At 50.4% G+C, this 16,150-nt stretch overlaps 1 protein-coding gene across 7 annotated transcripts in view; it reads right to left on the bottom strand.

Moving 5' to 3' along the window:
* The window catches only part of TECPR2 (tectonin beta-propeller repeat containing 2), a 100,027-nt gene that overhangs the window by 67,842 nt on the left and 16,035 nt on the right, over window positions 1–16,150 (bottom strand). For 5 of the 7 annotated variants that reach the window (XR_014811377.1, XR_014811378.1, XR_014811376.1 and 2 more), the window contains exon 2: window positions 10,698–11,002. Coding sequence is in view for 4 of the 7 variants with exons in the window: in XM_021081652.2 (XP_020937311.2) it covers window positions 10,698–10,916 (219 nt within the window). In the remaining 3 variants the exon portion in view is untranslated. Of the gene's footprint in view, window positions 1–10,697; window positions 11,003–12,835; window positions 13,350–16,150 lie in introns of those variants that run through there. The other 2 variants (XM_084970198.1, XM_084970200.1) reach the window with 2 other exon arrangements.

Genomic DNA, 16,150 nt, shown 5'->3' with positions numbered 1-16,150 from the left:
ACTTCAGAGATGCCCTCGATGCCACCGCACCACAGCGGGAACTCCTGAATGATCATTTTTTATTTTGAAACCATTCATTCAGAAAAATCACACAACCATTCTGACCTTGCTAAGACCTAAGGCAAGAGCTCCAAAAACCCATTTTGCCCCCTGATGCCATCATTCAGATAGAGAAAACCGACCAAACACGCAAGCAGGCCCCCACGCTCGGTACTGAGTCAGCCGCACTGAAGGATGCGGTGCGGCACAGGCCCGCCCTCCCAGAGCTGAGCTGTGGCACCGAGTCGTGTGCGTGAAGAGCCACCCACACTGAGCTGGGGGCTAATGACAGAGCTCACTTTCATCTGGCACTTACAGCCTTCAGACTATGTTCAGGGGCTATAAATACACCCGGTGCCGGATCGTGATACAGCACAAAGAATCTGGAAGGGAAAGGGGACCCTGAAGACGCCTGCTTCTGCAGGTGTATCAGTCTGAGGTGTTTCTGGTAACCCCCCACTGGGAACAGGGTGGAGGAGGGCATGGGACCAGGCAGGAGGACCGCTGGGAGCCTCTGCGCTGGCTCAGGCAGAGGCAGTTCAGGCCTGCTCAAGAGAAGGGTACAGGAGTGCCTGTCGTGGCTCAGCGGAAACAAATCTGACTAGCGTCCATGAGGACACAGGTTCGATCCCTGGCCTAGCTCAGTGGGTTAAGGATCCAGTGTTACTGTGAGCTGAGGTGTAGGTTGCAGACCCAGCTTGAATCTGGTGTTGCTGTGGCTGCCGTGTAGGCCGGCAGCTGTAGCTCTGATTCGACCCCTAGCCTGGGAATCTCTGTATGACATGGGTGTGGCCCTAAAAAACAAAAAAATGCCACTACATCAGGAATTAAAATCATTTATTGGAAATTTGCCATGTCATAGCACAAAATCAAAATGGTTGTATAATTTTTCTTTTTTTTTTTTTGTCTTTTTGCTATTTCTTGGGCTGCTCCCTCGGCATATGGAGAGTCCCAGGCTAGGGGTCCAATCGGAGCTGTAGCCAACGGCCCAGGCCAGAGCCACAGCAACGCAGGATCCGAGCCGCGTCTGCAACCTACATCACAGCTCACGGCAACGCCAGATCCTTAACCCACTGAGCAAGGCCAGGGACCAAACCCGCAACCTCATGGTTCCTAGTCGGATTCCTTAACCACTGTGCCACGATGGGAACTCCAATTTTTCTGAAAAAATAGTTTCAAAAGATAAATCACCACTCAGGTGGGTTGGAAGCCTGAGTATCGATATGCAATGCTTGTACACATGCTTTTTAATAAACCAATGTACTAAACCTGATTTGTCTTGCTTTGTTTTTTCTGTTTTGTCTTTTTAGGGCCGCACCCACAGCACATGGAGGTTCCCAGGTTAGGGGTCAGACTGGAGCCACAGCCACAGCAACTCGGGATCCAAGCCACGTCTGCGACCTACACCACAGCTCACAGCAACGCTGGACCCTTAACCCACTGAGCAAGGCCAGGGATCGAACCCGCAACCGCATGGTTCCTATTCGGATTTGTGTCCACTGCACCATGATGGGAACTCCTGATTTAGCATTATTTAATATGACTAATAATAAACGCTATGGTTCTTGATTTAAAAACCAAAACGTCCGAAGAATCAGATTATCAATACCTAACTTCACATCAAAACAAACACGAAGTTCAAAAAAACATGGAGTTTCAACTTCTGACAGCATAATACTCTAGCTAGTCTGAAAAAAATCCCTCTCCAAACACCTAGAAATGCCGACTAAGATACATAAACATTCTTTTAAATGTACAGCTAGATCCCTAGAAAGTAAAGAAAATCTGCAAAAGCCAAAACCAAAAGAGTTACTGTCAGACAGGAGCAGCGGCCAACCGGAAGCTCCAGGCTGCACCGGGTGAGGTGGCCAACACCCAGACCCCTGGCTGCACCCAGGCGAGGTGGGAGCTGGAACCGATGTCCCCTGTAAAAGCCTAACCTGTGAAGACCTGACTCCTGGTGAAAGTGTAAATTAGGGAGCATCCATCCGCTGGCAAAGGGAGCGGACAAGGAACTCTGACTTATCTCAAGCACTGATGGCAGAGAATAAAGAAGAAGAATGGTTCCTAAAAACCTGTAATCACAAACTGCCCTAATCCAGCATCGGAGTTGGAATGCATTCTCCTTCCCTCGAAAGACGCTCCCTGCCAGGCAGTTTATCTGACGGGCTTCCATGTTTGCGGCACTCCCAAGGGCCTGGCTGAGGGAACAGAAACCCCACCGGTGGAAGCAAGCTCAGCCCAGGGCCCTCAGCAGTCACACCTGTTAGGATCGGCCGCAGAGCTCACGGTCAGAAATTACTATGGGGAAACGGGCCCCATACGAAGAGTCCATTTAAAAAAGCAGGAACAGGGAGTTCCTGTCACGGTGCAGAGGAAACGAATTCGACGAGAATCCATGAGGACGTGGTGGGCTCGATCCCCCTCTGCTCAGGGGGCCGGGGATCCGGCACTGCTGTGAGCTGTGGTGTGGGTCACAGACGTGGCCTGGATCCCGCGCTGCTGTGGCTGCGGTGTAGGCCGGCAGCTGTAGCTCCAATTCGACCCCTAGCCTGGGGACCTCCATATGCTGTGGATCCGGCCCCAAAAAGCAAAAATAAATGAATAAATAAAAAAGCAAGAACAGACTGATCCACACCTCACCCTGACTCAAGTATAAGCATTACATTTATTTATTTGTTTGTTTGGGCCACACCCATAGCAGGTAGAAGTTCCTGGGCCAGGGACTGAACCCAGACAGCCGCGCCCCGAGCCCCCGTTGGTTTGCACCCACAGAAAAGCAGGCCTGGAAGGCGGCCTTAGCCGTGGGGCACTCCTCTGGGGGCGGGAGGCCTGTGAGGGGGAAGGGAAAGAGCTGGAGGAGCAGGAAGGGCCGTCGGATCCCAGGGCAGCTCTGCAGCCGGCAGGAGAGGCGAAGCCGGGAGGGCTGAGCAGGGTGACCCCAGACTGCAGTGCGCCTTCAGATACAACAGACTGGGCCACGGGGACACCCCACGTCTAAGTCCGGCTGGAGGAGTCACGGGTCCCACAGGAACGAGCCTTCCCAGCCGAGGGCAGGAAGGGCAGGAAGTGAGGCTTGGACTCGGAGTGCTGGCTAATTATGCTCCTCACAGCAGCAGACAGATCAGATTAGGTTATCACCCAGTGACCTACCTACCGCGCTAAAAAGACACTGGCGACATCCTACTTTAAGAGATAAAATATTTGAGGGTTATTTTTTATGACCAAACCGGGACATACAGCTCTTTTAGGATACACCTGAATACTCAAGGCTCAAAGCCACCATTAATAGCTTTTTTAGTGGTACGTCTATTTCATCAAACCAATCCTTCATTTAACACATTATTAACTGCATTAATACCCTTAGTATTGTTTTCCATACAAGTCTGCAAGTGGAGGTGGACCTTCAGAATATCAAGTAGCTTATTTAAAAGAATTGCTAGTCGGAGTTCCCGCCATGGCACAGTGGTTAGCGAATCCGACTAGGAACCATGAGGTTGTGGGTTTGATCCCTGGCCTTGCTCAGTGGGTTAAGGATCTGGCGTTGCCGTGAGCTGTGGTGTAGGTTGCAGATGCGGCTCGGATCCTGCGTTGCTGTGGCTCTGGTGTAGGCCAGTGGCTACAGCTCCGATTGGACCCCTGGCCTGGGAACCTCCATATGCTGCAGGAGTGGCCCTAGAAAAGGCAAAAAGACAAAAATAAATAAATAAATAAATAAATTGCTAGTTTAGGAGTTCCCTGGTGGCCTAGCAGTTAAGGACCTGGCATTGCCACTGCTGTGGCTCAGGTTCAATCCCAGGCCCAGGAATTTCTGCATGCAAAAAAAAAAAAATTACTGGCTTAAAATTAGATGGAGAAGCTCCTGCTGTGGCACAGTGGGATCAGCAGCATCTCGGGAGCACTGGGGCCCACGCAGGTTCAATCCCTGGCCTGGCACAGTGGGCTGAAGATCAGGCACTGTCACCGCTGTAGCTTAGTTCGAGGCTGTGGCTCCGATCTGATCACTGGTCTGAGAGCTCTATATGCTGTGGGGCAGCCAAAAAAAAAGAAAAAATGAGATGGACCCTAAGTAGGGTTAAGCAGCTAAGTCTCTACTGATGGCTTCACTGTGCTTGCTGTGGGGACACAAACAAGGACACTGTTTTCAGGGGCTCTTGTGGTCTAGGAAGAGGAGCACACACGACCCGTCAACAAACACAGGAAGCAAGCACTGCCAGCAGTGACACACACAAGGCGGGTCACGGGGAGGCCAAGGCCAGCTGTGACAGGCGCGCAGGGAGGCTGCTGCCCTCAGGCCGGTGAATACCCAGTGTCTCACGGCACCACAGTCTCTGTTTTCTCTCTCTCTCTCTCTCTTTTTTTTTGTCTTTTTGCCATTTCTTAGGCCACTTCCCATGGCATATGGAGGTTCCCAGGCTAGGGGTCGAATCGAAGCTGTAGCCACTTGCCTACACCAGAGCCACAGCAACGCAAGATCCGAGCCGCATTTACAACCTACACCACAGCTCACGGCAACACCGGATCCTTAACCCACTGAGCAAGGTCAGGGATCGAACCCGCAACCTCATGGTTGCTAGTTGGATTCGTTAACCACTGAGCCACGACGGGAACTCCTTCTTTATCTCTTTCTTTTGCTTTTTACGGCGGCACCCTCGGCACATGGAAGTTCCCAGGCTAGGGGTCAAATCAGAACTACAGCTGCCATGGCCCCAGCAACATGGGATCTGAGCCGTGTCTGCGACCTCCACCACTGCTCATGGCAACATCGGATCCTTAACTCCCTGAGCAAGGCCAGGGATCGAACCTGTGTCCTCACGGATACTCGTCAGATTTGTTTCCGCTGCACCACAAAGGGAACTCCCCGTTTTTATTTTTTAAAACAATGACGTATGATCATACTTCCAAGACTATATACAACAAACTATACGAACAGCTTCAAGAGTTACCGTCCAACGGGCACCTGAGGAGCCTCTGTGTCCTCCGCCTGACTCACAGCGCACCCCGCAATCATCCTCCTGAAACCGGGGCTCACTCCTCCCCAGCCATTATTCATACCTTGGCTAATGTCTGAGGGCAGCAAGTTTTAGTTCAGGAGCGGCCTGGCAAGCATGGGGCAATTTCTGCTCCAAGCTCTGGAGGTGTCCGAGCCAGCCTCGGCGAGGGTCACAGCCCTCAGGGGGTCCCCCCACTACACAGTCCGATTCAGCGCCATCTTCAGCTTCCCCAAGTCACATGGCAGCCTATCCGCCCTCTTCCTTCGGTCACATCCTCCTTCTTTCGTGGGAGGACGGTTCAGTCCCCTTCTGGCCTGGGAGCCAGTCTTCCGTCCCTTTAAGGAGACTCTGTCCTCCTCAGATCCCGTCTACGGTGGGTTCAACCCTGACGTCCCCTCCCCTGCAGCTTCCCAGGGGCACATTTTGTTGCCTTGCTGTGGCAACTTAACTTCCTCAAATAGAAATGCAGGAATCAGTTTAAAGAAAACAAGCTGGATGTGAAAGAAGCCCTCAGTGTTTTCTGGGCCCACACTGCACCACGAGGACAGCACTCTGCCAACTTTCCCAGGCTCTTTGGCAGGCAGGTTCCCCTCCACGCACAGGACAAGACACATGACTGCAAAAGTGTTCTCTGGGAGCAAAAAGCCCATGGGAACTCAAGTCTGACAAGCCGTTCTTTATAAGATGCTTTTTTTATTAGGGCCGCACCCACGGCATATGGAGGTTCCCAGGCTAGGGGTCTAATCAGAGCCACAGCTGCCGGCCTACACCACAGCCACAGCAACGCAGGATCCAAGCCACATCTGCAAACTACACCACAGCTCACAGCAACACCAGATCCTTAACCCACTGAGTGAGGCCCGGGATCGAACCCGCAACCTCATGGTTCCTAGTTGGATTGTTTCAGCTGCACCACGATGGGAACTCCTATAAGCTGCTTTTGACACGGTGAAGCTGAACCTTTAGTAAAAACTGCTAGCATATCAAAGAACAAACAGATCTAAAATCTCTAGAAATATTTCTTTTTTTTTCTTTTTGTCTTTTTCTAGGGCTGCACCCAAGGCATATGGAGGTTCCCAGGCTAGGGGTCAAATCAGAGGTGTAGCACCAGCCTACACCAGAGCCACAGCAACTCGGGATCCGAGCCGTGTCTGTGACCTACACCACAGCTCATGGCAACACCGGATCCTCAACCCACTGAGCAAGACCAGGGATCGAACCTGCAACCTCATGGTTCCTCGTCGCATTCGTTAACCACTGAGCCAAGACAGGAACTCCTAAAATCTCTAGAAATATTTATAAGACTCAAATAAGATAGAAATTCATTAAATCCATAAGAATTGTTTCACCATTCTTCTTTTACTAGCAAACAACCACAGTTTAAAGTTTGAATATTTGTTCAACTTTTTAATGATCTAAAAGTCAAACGAAAGCATCTATTTTTCCTGGAACAATTTCCTTTTCTTTTTTTTTTTTTTTCTTTCTTCTTCTTTTGTTGTTGTTGTTGTTGTTGATTTTTAGGGCATTTGGAAGTTCCCAGGCTAGAGGTCGAATCAGAGCTACAGCTGCCAGTCTGCACCACAGCCACGGCCACAGCAGATCTGAGCCGCGCCTGTGACCCACACCACGGCTCATGGCAAGGCCGGATCCCTAACCCACTGAGTGAGGTCGGGGATGGAACCTGGGTCCTCAGGGATCCTAGTTGGGCTCGTGAACCGTTGAGCCACGAAGGGAACTCTGTGGAAGAATTTTCTTAACTCCACTGGGCAAAGTGGCCACTAGACTTGAAGGAAGTCCCTAAGGCCTTGGGCTCTATCACTAGAGAAGACCTTAAAGACAGAGGTATAAGGGAAACAATGAGAGCTCCATTCGACTTTTTGGCAGTCAGAAAACAAAGGGAGAGTATCTTGAAAGTGCTAGAACAGAACCACCACACGAAGTGAGGCAGAGATCAAGTTTCAGGTCCCCATCTTCACATCCAGCTGTTTCAGGCTGGTCAACGGAGCGTCTGTACCCTCACCTTGGCAGTAACTCTTGCTCTATACACGTGCACTTGCTGGCTTCGCTAGTATGTTCCGACGCCCTATTTATCTATTCTTGTGGAAACACCACATTGTCTTACTTACTGAAGCCCTTTTTTTTGGCCACCCCGTGGCATACGGAGTTCCCGGGGCCAGGGGTCAGATCCAAGCTGCAGTTCCGACCTAAGCCATAGCTGCGGCAATGCTGGATCCTTAACCCACTGTGCCGGGCTGGGATCGAACCTGCGTCCCAGGGCTCCCAAGACGCCGCTGATCCGTTGTGCCACAGCAGGAACTCCTGAACCACTGAAGCTTTACAAGTCCTGTTCCTCAGTAGAGGTGCTTTCTCATCCGTTTCTTCTTCTTTCAAGAGTATCTTGACGATTCTTGACCCGTCACGTAGGTCAAGTTATCTTTCTGGTCTGTTCTCATGTATGTCACACCACGTGTTCAACAAGCGCCCAGCATTTCTGCACTTGGTACTCGCGCCTCGCAGTGCGTTCCTTGTGTTTCTGGCTGTTAGCTAGGAAGAATTTCCTGTGTCTCTGTCTGCCCTCTCTCGCTAACCTGTGTAGAAGAAAGGTTTCCAAAAGCATTATTGTTCTTGTGTGAAAACACACCAGGCTCTATGCACCCCATGAAAAGTCTGCTTGCTTCTTCTGGAACACAACTTCACTTAGAAACACAGTCCTTCACCCACGCTACCTACATGGATGTATCAGAGGGTAAACTAACTTTTTTACTTACTTTCCCATAAAACCTTAGACTTGCCCTACACTGAACCAGGGTGCTGGGGCTGCAGCGTAGGCCAGGGGCTACAGGTCCGATTCAACCCCTAGTGTGGGAACCTCCAAATACCATGGGAGCAGCCCTAGAGAAACAAAAACAACACAAAACGAAACACTTTTTACCCAGGAAAACGATCTCTTGGGAAGGAAGGTGAAAAATAAAAATATTCTCAGATGAAGGACACCTAAGCGGATCTGCTCTAAAACAATTACCTCAGGACGCTGTTTAGACAGAAGAGAAGTGATACCAGAAGGAACCCTGGCGCTTTAGCCGTAACCGCGGGATGCTATTGCTCGCCTCCCGAGTTCTTTACACTACATTTGACAGTCAGCAAAAATTCTAACGTTGTCCGATCACGTTTCCAACGTGTGTAGATGCAGTGACACACGTGAGACGACACTAACACGCCGAGGGGAGAGGAAGGACCTACGTGGCATCGAGGGAACACATGTGGTACATTCTACTCACAGAGGCAAACTATCGAGTCTGAGCAGATTCTGAGGTGGTGTGTGTGTGCGCGTGTGTCTACACCCTGTTTGGTATGGTTACTCCTTAGAGCAACCGCTACAAAACCCTCTACAACATGGTATGGTAAAAATCACTGTAGACATAGCAAAATGGAATTTTTAAAAACATTCAAACAACTCACAGGAAAGTAAGAAAGGGGAAAAGGCAAGAAAATCAGAAGAAACAAACAGAAAACAAATGAAATGATAGACCTAAATCCAAACATGTCTATAATTATATTAAATGGAAATGATTCACGCATATCAATTAAAAGAAATTATCAGGAGCTCCCGCTGTGGCACAGTGAAAACAAATCCGACCAGTATCCATGGGGACGCAGGTCCAATCCCTAGCCTCACTCAGCGGGTTGGAGATCCAGCGTTGTCCCCTACAGGTAAGACACCATTTTTCTCTGGCTACTTTTAAGATTTTTCTTTGTCTTCAATTTTTGGCAGTTTGGTTACGATGTGTCCGGGCATGGATTTCTTTGGTATATCCAGTTAGGGGTTCACCGCTGGGTCCGTAAGTCTTCCTTGTTAAGTGCTGAAGTTAACATGGGAGATTTCAGACATGTTAACTCCTAATTAGGGTTTAACTGTGTAATGGTCTTAAGTGTTTCAGGAATTTGATCAGTCACATCTACAAGACAGTAATCAGAGGAATTTAATTTTCGTACAAAACATGCAAATACAAACTCTAGAGCCAGCCTGCCCAGAGTCAGCCAGCGGTGCCCCCTCTGCCCAGCTCCCTCTGGCAGGTCACCTACCCTCTCTGTGCCTCCGCTGTCTCCCTGGTAAAATGGGGATGACAACCCATCTTCCTCATAAAGCTTTTGTGACGACAAAATGACTTGGCCGTATGGGAAGGTTTAGAATAATGCCTGGCACATAATCAGCGCTGTAGGCATGCTGACCATCTTTGCAGAGAGAGCGCGAAGAGCCTCGCGTGGCAGGAGACAGCAGCCACAACTCGGTCACCTCCGCGGCGCTCACACAGGCCACGGACTCAACCAAGCATAGATATTAACCACATGGGTGAATGCAGGGTCCGCCAATGTCTCACTGCCCAGCAACAGCGACGGTACACAGACACCCTGGACTTCACCGACGTACAACAGAGCCTGGGACCCCAGTGGCCGTGTTCTCTGGAAGCGGCCGTGTTCTCTGGAAGCGGCTGTGTTCTCTGGAAGTGACCGTGTTTCTGGAAGTGGCCGTGTCCTCTAGAAGTGACAGTGTTTCTGGAAGTGACAGTGTCCTCTGGAAGTGACAGTGTTTCTGGAAGTGACAGTGTCCTCTGGAAGTGACGGTGTTTCTGGAAGTGACAGTGTTTCTGGAAGTGGCCGTGTTCTCTGGAAGTGACCATGTTTCTGGAAGTGGCCGTGTCCTCTGGAAGTGACAGTGTTTCTGGAAGTGACAGTGTTTCTGGAAGTGACGGTGTCCTCTGGAAGTGGCCTTATTTAAGAGGTGCATGGGAGTTCCCGTCGTGGCGCAGTGGTTAACGAATCCGACTAGGAACCATGAGGTTTCGGGTTCGATCCCTGCCCTTGCTCAGTGGGTTAAGGATCCGGCGTTGCCGTGAGCTGTGGTGTAGGTTGCAGACGCGGCTCGGATCCCATGTTGCTGTGGCTCTGGCGTAGGCTGGCAGCTACAGCTCCGATTCAACCCCTAGCCTGGGAACCTCCATATGCCGCGGGAGCGGCCCAAGAAATAGCAACAATAACAACAAAAAAGACAAAAGACAAAAAAAAAAAAAAAAAAAAAAAAAAAAAAGAGGTGCATGTTCTGGCAGCTAGCCAGTATGGATCCTAATTCTTTTTCCAAAACAATTTTGATGGAATTTGAGTCAGTCAGTCAAGGCACTTCGAGAAACAAGACGCTTTTAAAAACCACCCACTTTCAAAGTTTTCTATTGTGTGCTAAACACTGTAATGTTCTTTTAAGGAAAACCGAGATCTTTGGAGGCAGGAAGAAAATTCAAACGTGAACATTTTTAGTTCTGTTCCCCTCAGTGAAAGCCGGCTGTAGGAGCGCCCGTTGTGGCTCAGCGAAAGCGAACCCGACTAGTATCCATGAGGATGGGGGTTCAATCCCCAGCCTTGCTCCGTGGATCAAGGATCGGCGTTGCTGTGGCTGTGGTGGAGGCCGGCAGCTGTAGCTCCGATTCGACCCCTAGCCTGGCAACCTCCATAGGCCACACCTGCGGCCCTGAAAAAACAAGCCAAAACCCAAAACCAACCAGCGGCTGTCACGTAGTTTGGGTAAGGCACCAGGCCGTAGTCCAGCAAATCAGAGGTCAGCCACCAGCTCCGGGAGCCCGCGGGCGCGGGTGTGGCGACAGCCGGACTCACCTCGCAGTTGTACTTCTTCATCCGGTCGAGGTGGCGGCAGTACAGGTAGAGCATCCCGACGCTGCTGCCCACGGCGATGTAGTCCCCGTTGGCGTCGAGGGCCGTGAGGTAGACCAGCACGGAGCGGAAGCCCTTCTGGATCTTGGTGGGGATGGCGTTGAGGAGCGAGTACAAGGGGCAGAACTCTCTGAACGTCACGGACTCCGACCCAGACGCCATGGCCAAGGTCTCGGCGGCGGCCTTCGGGCGGGAAGAGCGGAAGCCGGGGCTGAAGCACGAGGCGCCGTACCTTCCAACGTCTAGTCCTGCGGAGAGGAAAGATTTCACGGTGGGCACAGAGGACTTGCAGGCGGGTTAAGCCACAGTGGGAGTTAATTAAACAGAGAAAGTGAGCCAAGGGCCCTTAAGATTACTGCTGAGCATTTTATTTATTTTGTCTTTTTGCCTTTTCTAGGGCCGCTCCTGCAGCATATGGAGGTTCCCAGGCTAGGGGTCGAATCGGAGCTGTAGCCACCAGCCAACACCACAGCCACAGCAACGCAGGATCCAAGCCATGTCTGTGACCTACACCACAGCTCACGGCAACGCCGGATCCTTAGCCCACTGAGCGAGGCCGGGGATCGAACCTGCAACCTCTCGGTCCCTAGTCGGATTCGTTAACCACTGAGCCACCACGGGAACTCCGTTCTGAGCATTTTAAACTCAAAGCACACGTCAGCACGTCCCCAGGATGCATACTGTGACAGATGCTGTGGAGGGAGAGGTGGGAGGAGTATTACAAACATTCACCTCTTACCCACTGCTCCTGCTCTCAAGTAGCTTATGATCTTGCCAAAGAGGCAAAAGACACTGTGAAGAGACACAAACCGATGTGATGAGGCATTCACCTGCGGGTCCCAACGAGAGGGGGAGAGCAGCGTGGACTAGCGTGTGGAGGGAACCCCACTGGGAACAGCCTGAGGGCGGAAGCCCGCCCAGAAGGACAGAAGGCGGTCAAGACACGGCACCGGGAGAGCCGTGAAGCAATCCCGCCCTGGGAAAACCCTCACTGTGCGGAGGCCGCCCACAGCCCCTCCTCCCGGTCCACACCGATGGCCACACTTCCTGGGACTCTGCCCACAGAGCCTCCCTCGATAAACACACTCAGGCCTCACCCTCTCACCCTGCGTGTTACGATGCAGGACGCGCTCACTCCTCTGTAATCCTTACCCCACTCCCCCCGCCTTTTTTTGGTCTACTGCTGTTTTTTAGGGCTGCACCTGTGGCAGATGGAGGTTCCCAGGCTAGGGGTCTAATCGGAGCTGTAGCCACTGGCCTACGCCACAGCCACAGCCACGTGGGATCCGAGCCGTGTCTGCGACCTACACCTCAGCTCACGGCCAAAGCAACAAGCAAAAGTGCAGTGACAGTCACAGCGAATGCACACCGATGTGGCACAAAGTCATTAGACCCGCACGAAAACAACGGACAAGGAAGGCAGCCGGGAGGTCACCGGTGACAAGGGCTGGTCTCATCTCGACGCGCCTCCCGCGGCTCCGAGCACAGGGCGGCACAGGAGCCGGAAAAGCTGTTGCCCCACAGGAGTGTGCACAGCGACACACCCGCGCCTTGACTTACGTAAGGCTTTTAAACCAAAAGGTTACTTTTATAACCGCTGCTTGAATTTCAGTAGAAAGACCGGGACTGACTGACGCCAGATAATGGAAGACTAAAGCAGAGGGAAAAGCAGCTAACTCTCCAGTTAGAAGCGCAGTCTATACTAAAAAACAGCTACAAATGTTCACTATCAAACGTTCAGAAAAAGAGAAAAGTACAAAGAATGAAATAAGAGTCACTCGTAACCCCCCTGCAGAGACTCGCTTCAGAGAGAGACAGAGACTGCAGACACGTGTGCGGACGCCCGGTTTTCGCCGAATGAATACATCCCGAGCACCTGCCACGTCACCACCCACCCCCTGGAATACGATTCCGACACTCGAGACTCGGAAGCCGACATCTTCTCCAAGCGCTTTAATTCCTGCTTCGGCTGAGATCCCCGGGAGAAGCGGGCGCACCGCCAGGGGTCCTATTTTCAAAGTCTTTTTTTCCTCAGAGTAGCTCTGTCAAACTACGACCTTCAGATTCAAAAATTCATTCACCTGGTTTGATACTATTCACCAAGAGCTGCTCGATCCCTGCACGGAAGGGGCTTTAAGACGGCCGTCTGCTGAGAAGGGGGCCGAGGACGCGCCCTGAAACCGCCTCTGCAGGGGAGATGAGACAAGGTGCCCATCTGCGGTGGACAGCACAGCAGGTCAGCGTCCTGGAACCATCTCCTTGGCACGATCAATGAGAATACAACCCAAGCAGCTCACACGCCAAGCTCAGTGAAGGACTAAAAATTACCGCAGTTCCGAGGCAGGTATGCGGAGCACAGTCAAATCTTGGATCAGATCCGTGTGAGCTGGCATCCCGGCATCCATCCCTGACTCTCCCGCTCCCTCGCCTTGTTCCGTCAGCTCTATCGCCAGAACCCCCACAGGGGGCCCCTTCACCTGCGCTGCCGCCCTCACACCCGCCGCCTGGCCCCTGCCCTGTCCCGGTAACAGCTGCTCTCCAGCTCCCTCGCCCGCCCCGCCATCCGCGCTCTCGGACTTGCTCAAAATGACAAACACTCCGTGTTCCAAAGGTCGACCCACAGAATGGGAGAAAATATTTGCTAGTCACATAGCTCCTCGAGGACTTGTATTCAGAATATATAAAGGAATTTCTTTTTCTTTTTTTTTTTTTTTCTTTTTTGCTTTTTAGGGCCTTCCTTGTGACATGTAGAGGTTCCTAGGCTAGAGTTCAAATCAGAGCTGCCGCTGCCTGCCTGCGCCACAACAACGTGGGATCCGAGCCCCGTCTGCAATCTACACCACAGCTCACGGCAACGCCAGATCCTTAACCCACTGAACAAGGCCAGGGGTCGAACCCGCATCTTCATGGATACTACTTGGGTTCATTACCATGAAGCCACAACAGGGACTCCTCCATAAAGGATTCTTAAAACTCAACGATAAAAAGATAATTTTTATTTTATTACTTTTGGCTGCCCCTGTGCCACAGCAGTGACAACGCCAGATCCTTAACCTGCTGAGCCACCGGGGAACGCCAAAACATAATTTTTAAGGGGGCAACAGCTCTGAATAGTTGTTTCTCCAAAGACGATACACGAGTGGCCACTAAGCAAATGAAAAGATGCTTTTGACCATAAATCCCCAGGGAAGCGCCAAACAGCACCACAATGACATACCGCTCTCCACCCACCACGAGGGCTGATGAGTGTTAACGAGGATGGGAAACCTGGAACCCCCACACCCTGCTGGTGGAAAACAAGAGGAGGCACTCACTGTGGAAAACGTGGCAGTTCCTCAAAGGGCTCAACATAGAGTTAGCACACAACAAGCCAGCAATCCCACTCCTAGGTATGTGCCCAAGAGAAATGAAAACACAAAACTTGTATACAGATGTTCATAATATTACCGTTCATGAAAACCAAAAAGGAAACAACCCAACTGTCCACTGACCGAAGAACGGATGAACAAAAACGTGGCGTCACCATACAATGGCACATGCCACTCACGATAAAAAGGAATGAAGTGTTAACACAGGCTGCAATACGACCAACCTTGAAAACACTACGCCGAGTGAAAGGAGCCAGACAGGCCAGCCCACGTGTGGGATGATTCCATTTATATGAAATCAGCAGATGTCCAGAATGAGCAAACCTCAAGGGACAGAAAGCGGATCAGCCTCGCCTCGTGCTGGGAGAGGAAGGGACAGGGGCAGGACAACTGCCAAAGAGTACCGGCTTGATTTTCAGGCAGTTGGAAAAGTCCTAAAATTGTACTGATGGTTGCATAACTCTTCGAATATACAAAAAAAAAAAAATGAATCGTACACTTTAAATGGGTAATATGTAATGGTATGCGAATTTTCAATGAAGCTATGACCAAGAAAAAGGAAGAATCAGCTCCCCAACTCCACTGAGTAAACCAGGAATAGAGGGGAACTTCCCCAACTTCATAAAGAATATCTACAAAAAACCCAACACTTGGAAGTTCCCTTGTGGCAGAGGCAACTGGCATTGCCTTAGCTGTGGGGCAGGCTGCAAATGCACCATGGGTTTGACCCCTGGGCCAGGAACTTCCATGTGCTGCATGTGTGGCTTAAACAAACAACCAACCAAACAAAAACACAACATCCTACTTAAGGAAGAGAAAGGCAAAGCTTCCCCGCTAAAATCAGGTATAAAGCAAGGATGCCCTCCTCCCCCCACTCCTTCTTAACATGGTGCTGGAAGGGGCAGCTAACACAAAAAGACAAGGAAATAAAAGGTATACAGACTGAAAAGGAAAAAATGATTTTCGTTTGCAAATGACATGTTCACCTCTGTGGAAAATCCGAGAGACCCAATAAAAAAAACTTCCTGAAACTAATAAGCAATTACAGCAAAGTTGAAAGATTAATATTCGAAGGTCAATCAGTTTCCTATACCAGCTACAAACAAGTGAAACAAAAATTTTTTTTTTTTTTTTTTTGCTTTTTAGGGGCACACTTGAGGGATATGGAAGTTTCCAGGCTAAGGGTGGAATAGGAGCTGCAGCTGCCGGCCTGCACCACAGCCACAGCAACGCAGGATCTGAGCTGCATCTGTGACCTACGCCACAGCTTGCGGCAATGCTGGACTGAGGAAGGCCAGGGTGGAACAAGAGTCCTCAAGGATACTAGCTGGATTCCTAACCTGCTGAGTCACAGGGGGAACTCCAACAAGCGAAATTTTAAATTAAAAATACAGTATCATTTATAGTCACATCCCCCAAAATGAAACACTTAGGTATATATCCAACAAAATATGTACAAGAACTATTATATGAGACACCTCCTGCAGCTCAATATCAAAAAAACCCAAACAACCCAATAAAAAAATGGGCAGAAGCTCTAGATAGACATCTTTCCAAAGAAGACATAAAACGGAAATGCTATAAAATTGGGTTGTGATGATTACTGTACAACTATAAATGTAATAAATTCATGGAGTAATACAAAAAAATACTGCGATAAAAAAAGAAGACATACAGTTGGTCAAAAACACATGAAAAGATGTTCAACATTACTCGTTATTAGACAAACGCAAATCAAAACTACCATGAGATACCACCTCACGCCAGCCAGAATGGCCACCATCAAAAAGTCTACAAATAGGAGTGTGCCAAGCGGTGCTTCTCCACACGTCCTGAGCTGAGGTGTCCAGGAAGAGCTGTTTCACACAAGGAGGTCCGGTCTGGAGGGCTGAGTGCGAGACCCCCCTGAGCAGGTGAAACAAGGCTAAGCACAAAGGATAAGAAAAGGCTCCCATCATCTTCTAAAAAACAGGTCTTAGAGTAGGCCCTCTGCGGAGATGGGATTAAGACGGTGGGATAGGAGGACTG

The sequence above is a fragment of the Sus scrofa genome, chromosome 7 (assembly GCF_054392235.1).
Source record: "Sus scrofa isolate SSC_HxYL_T2T_F1_AM1 chromosome 7, Sscrofa_HxYL_maternal_Yorkshire_Landrace_v2.0, whole genome shotgun sequence".
Taxonomy (NCBI): Eukaryota; Metazoa; Chordata; class Mammalia; order Artiodactyla; family Suidae; genus Sus; species Sus scrofa.
Note: the sequence above shows the minus strand (reverse complement) of the source record. Positions and strands in the feature narration are given on the sequence as shown.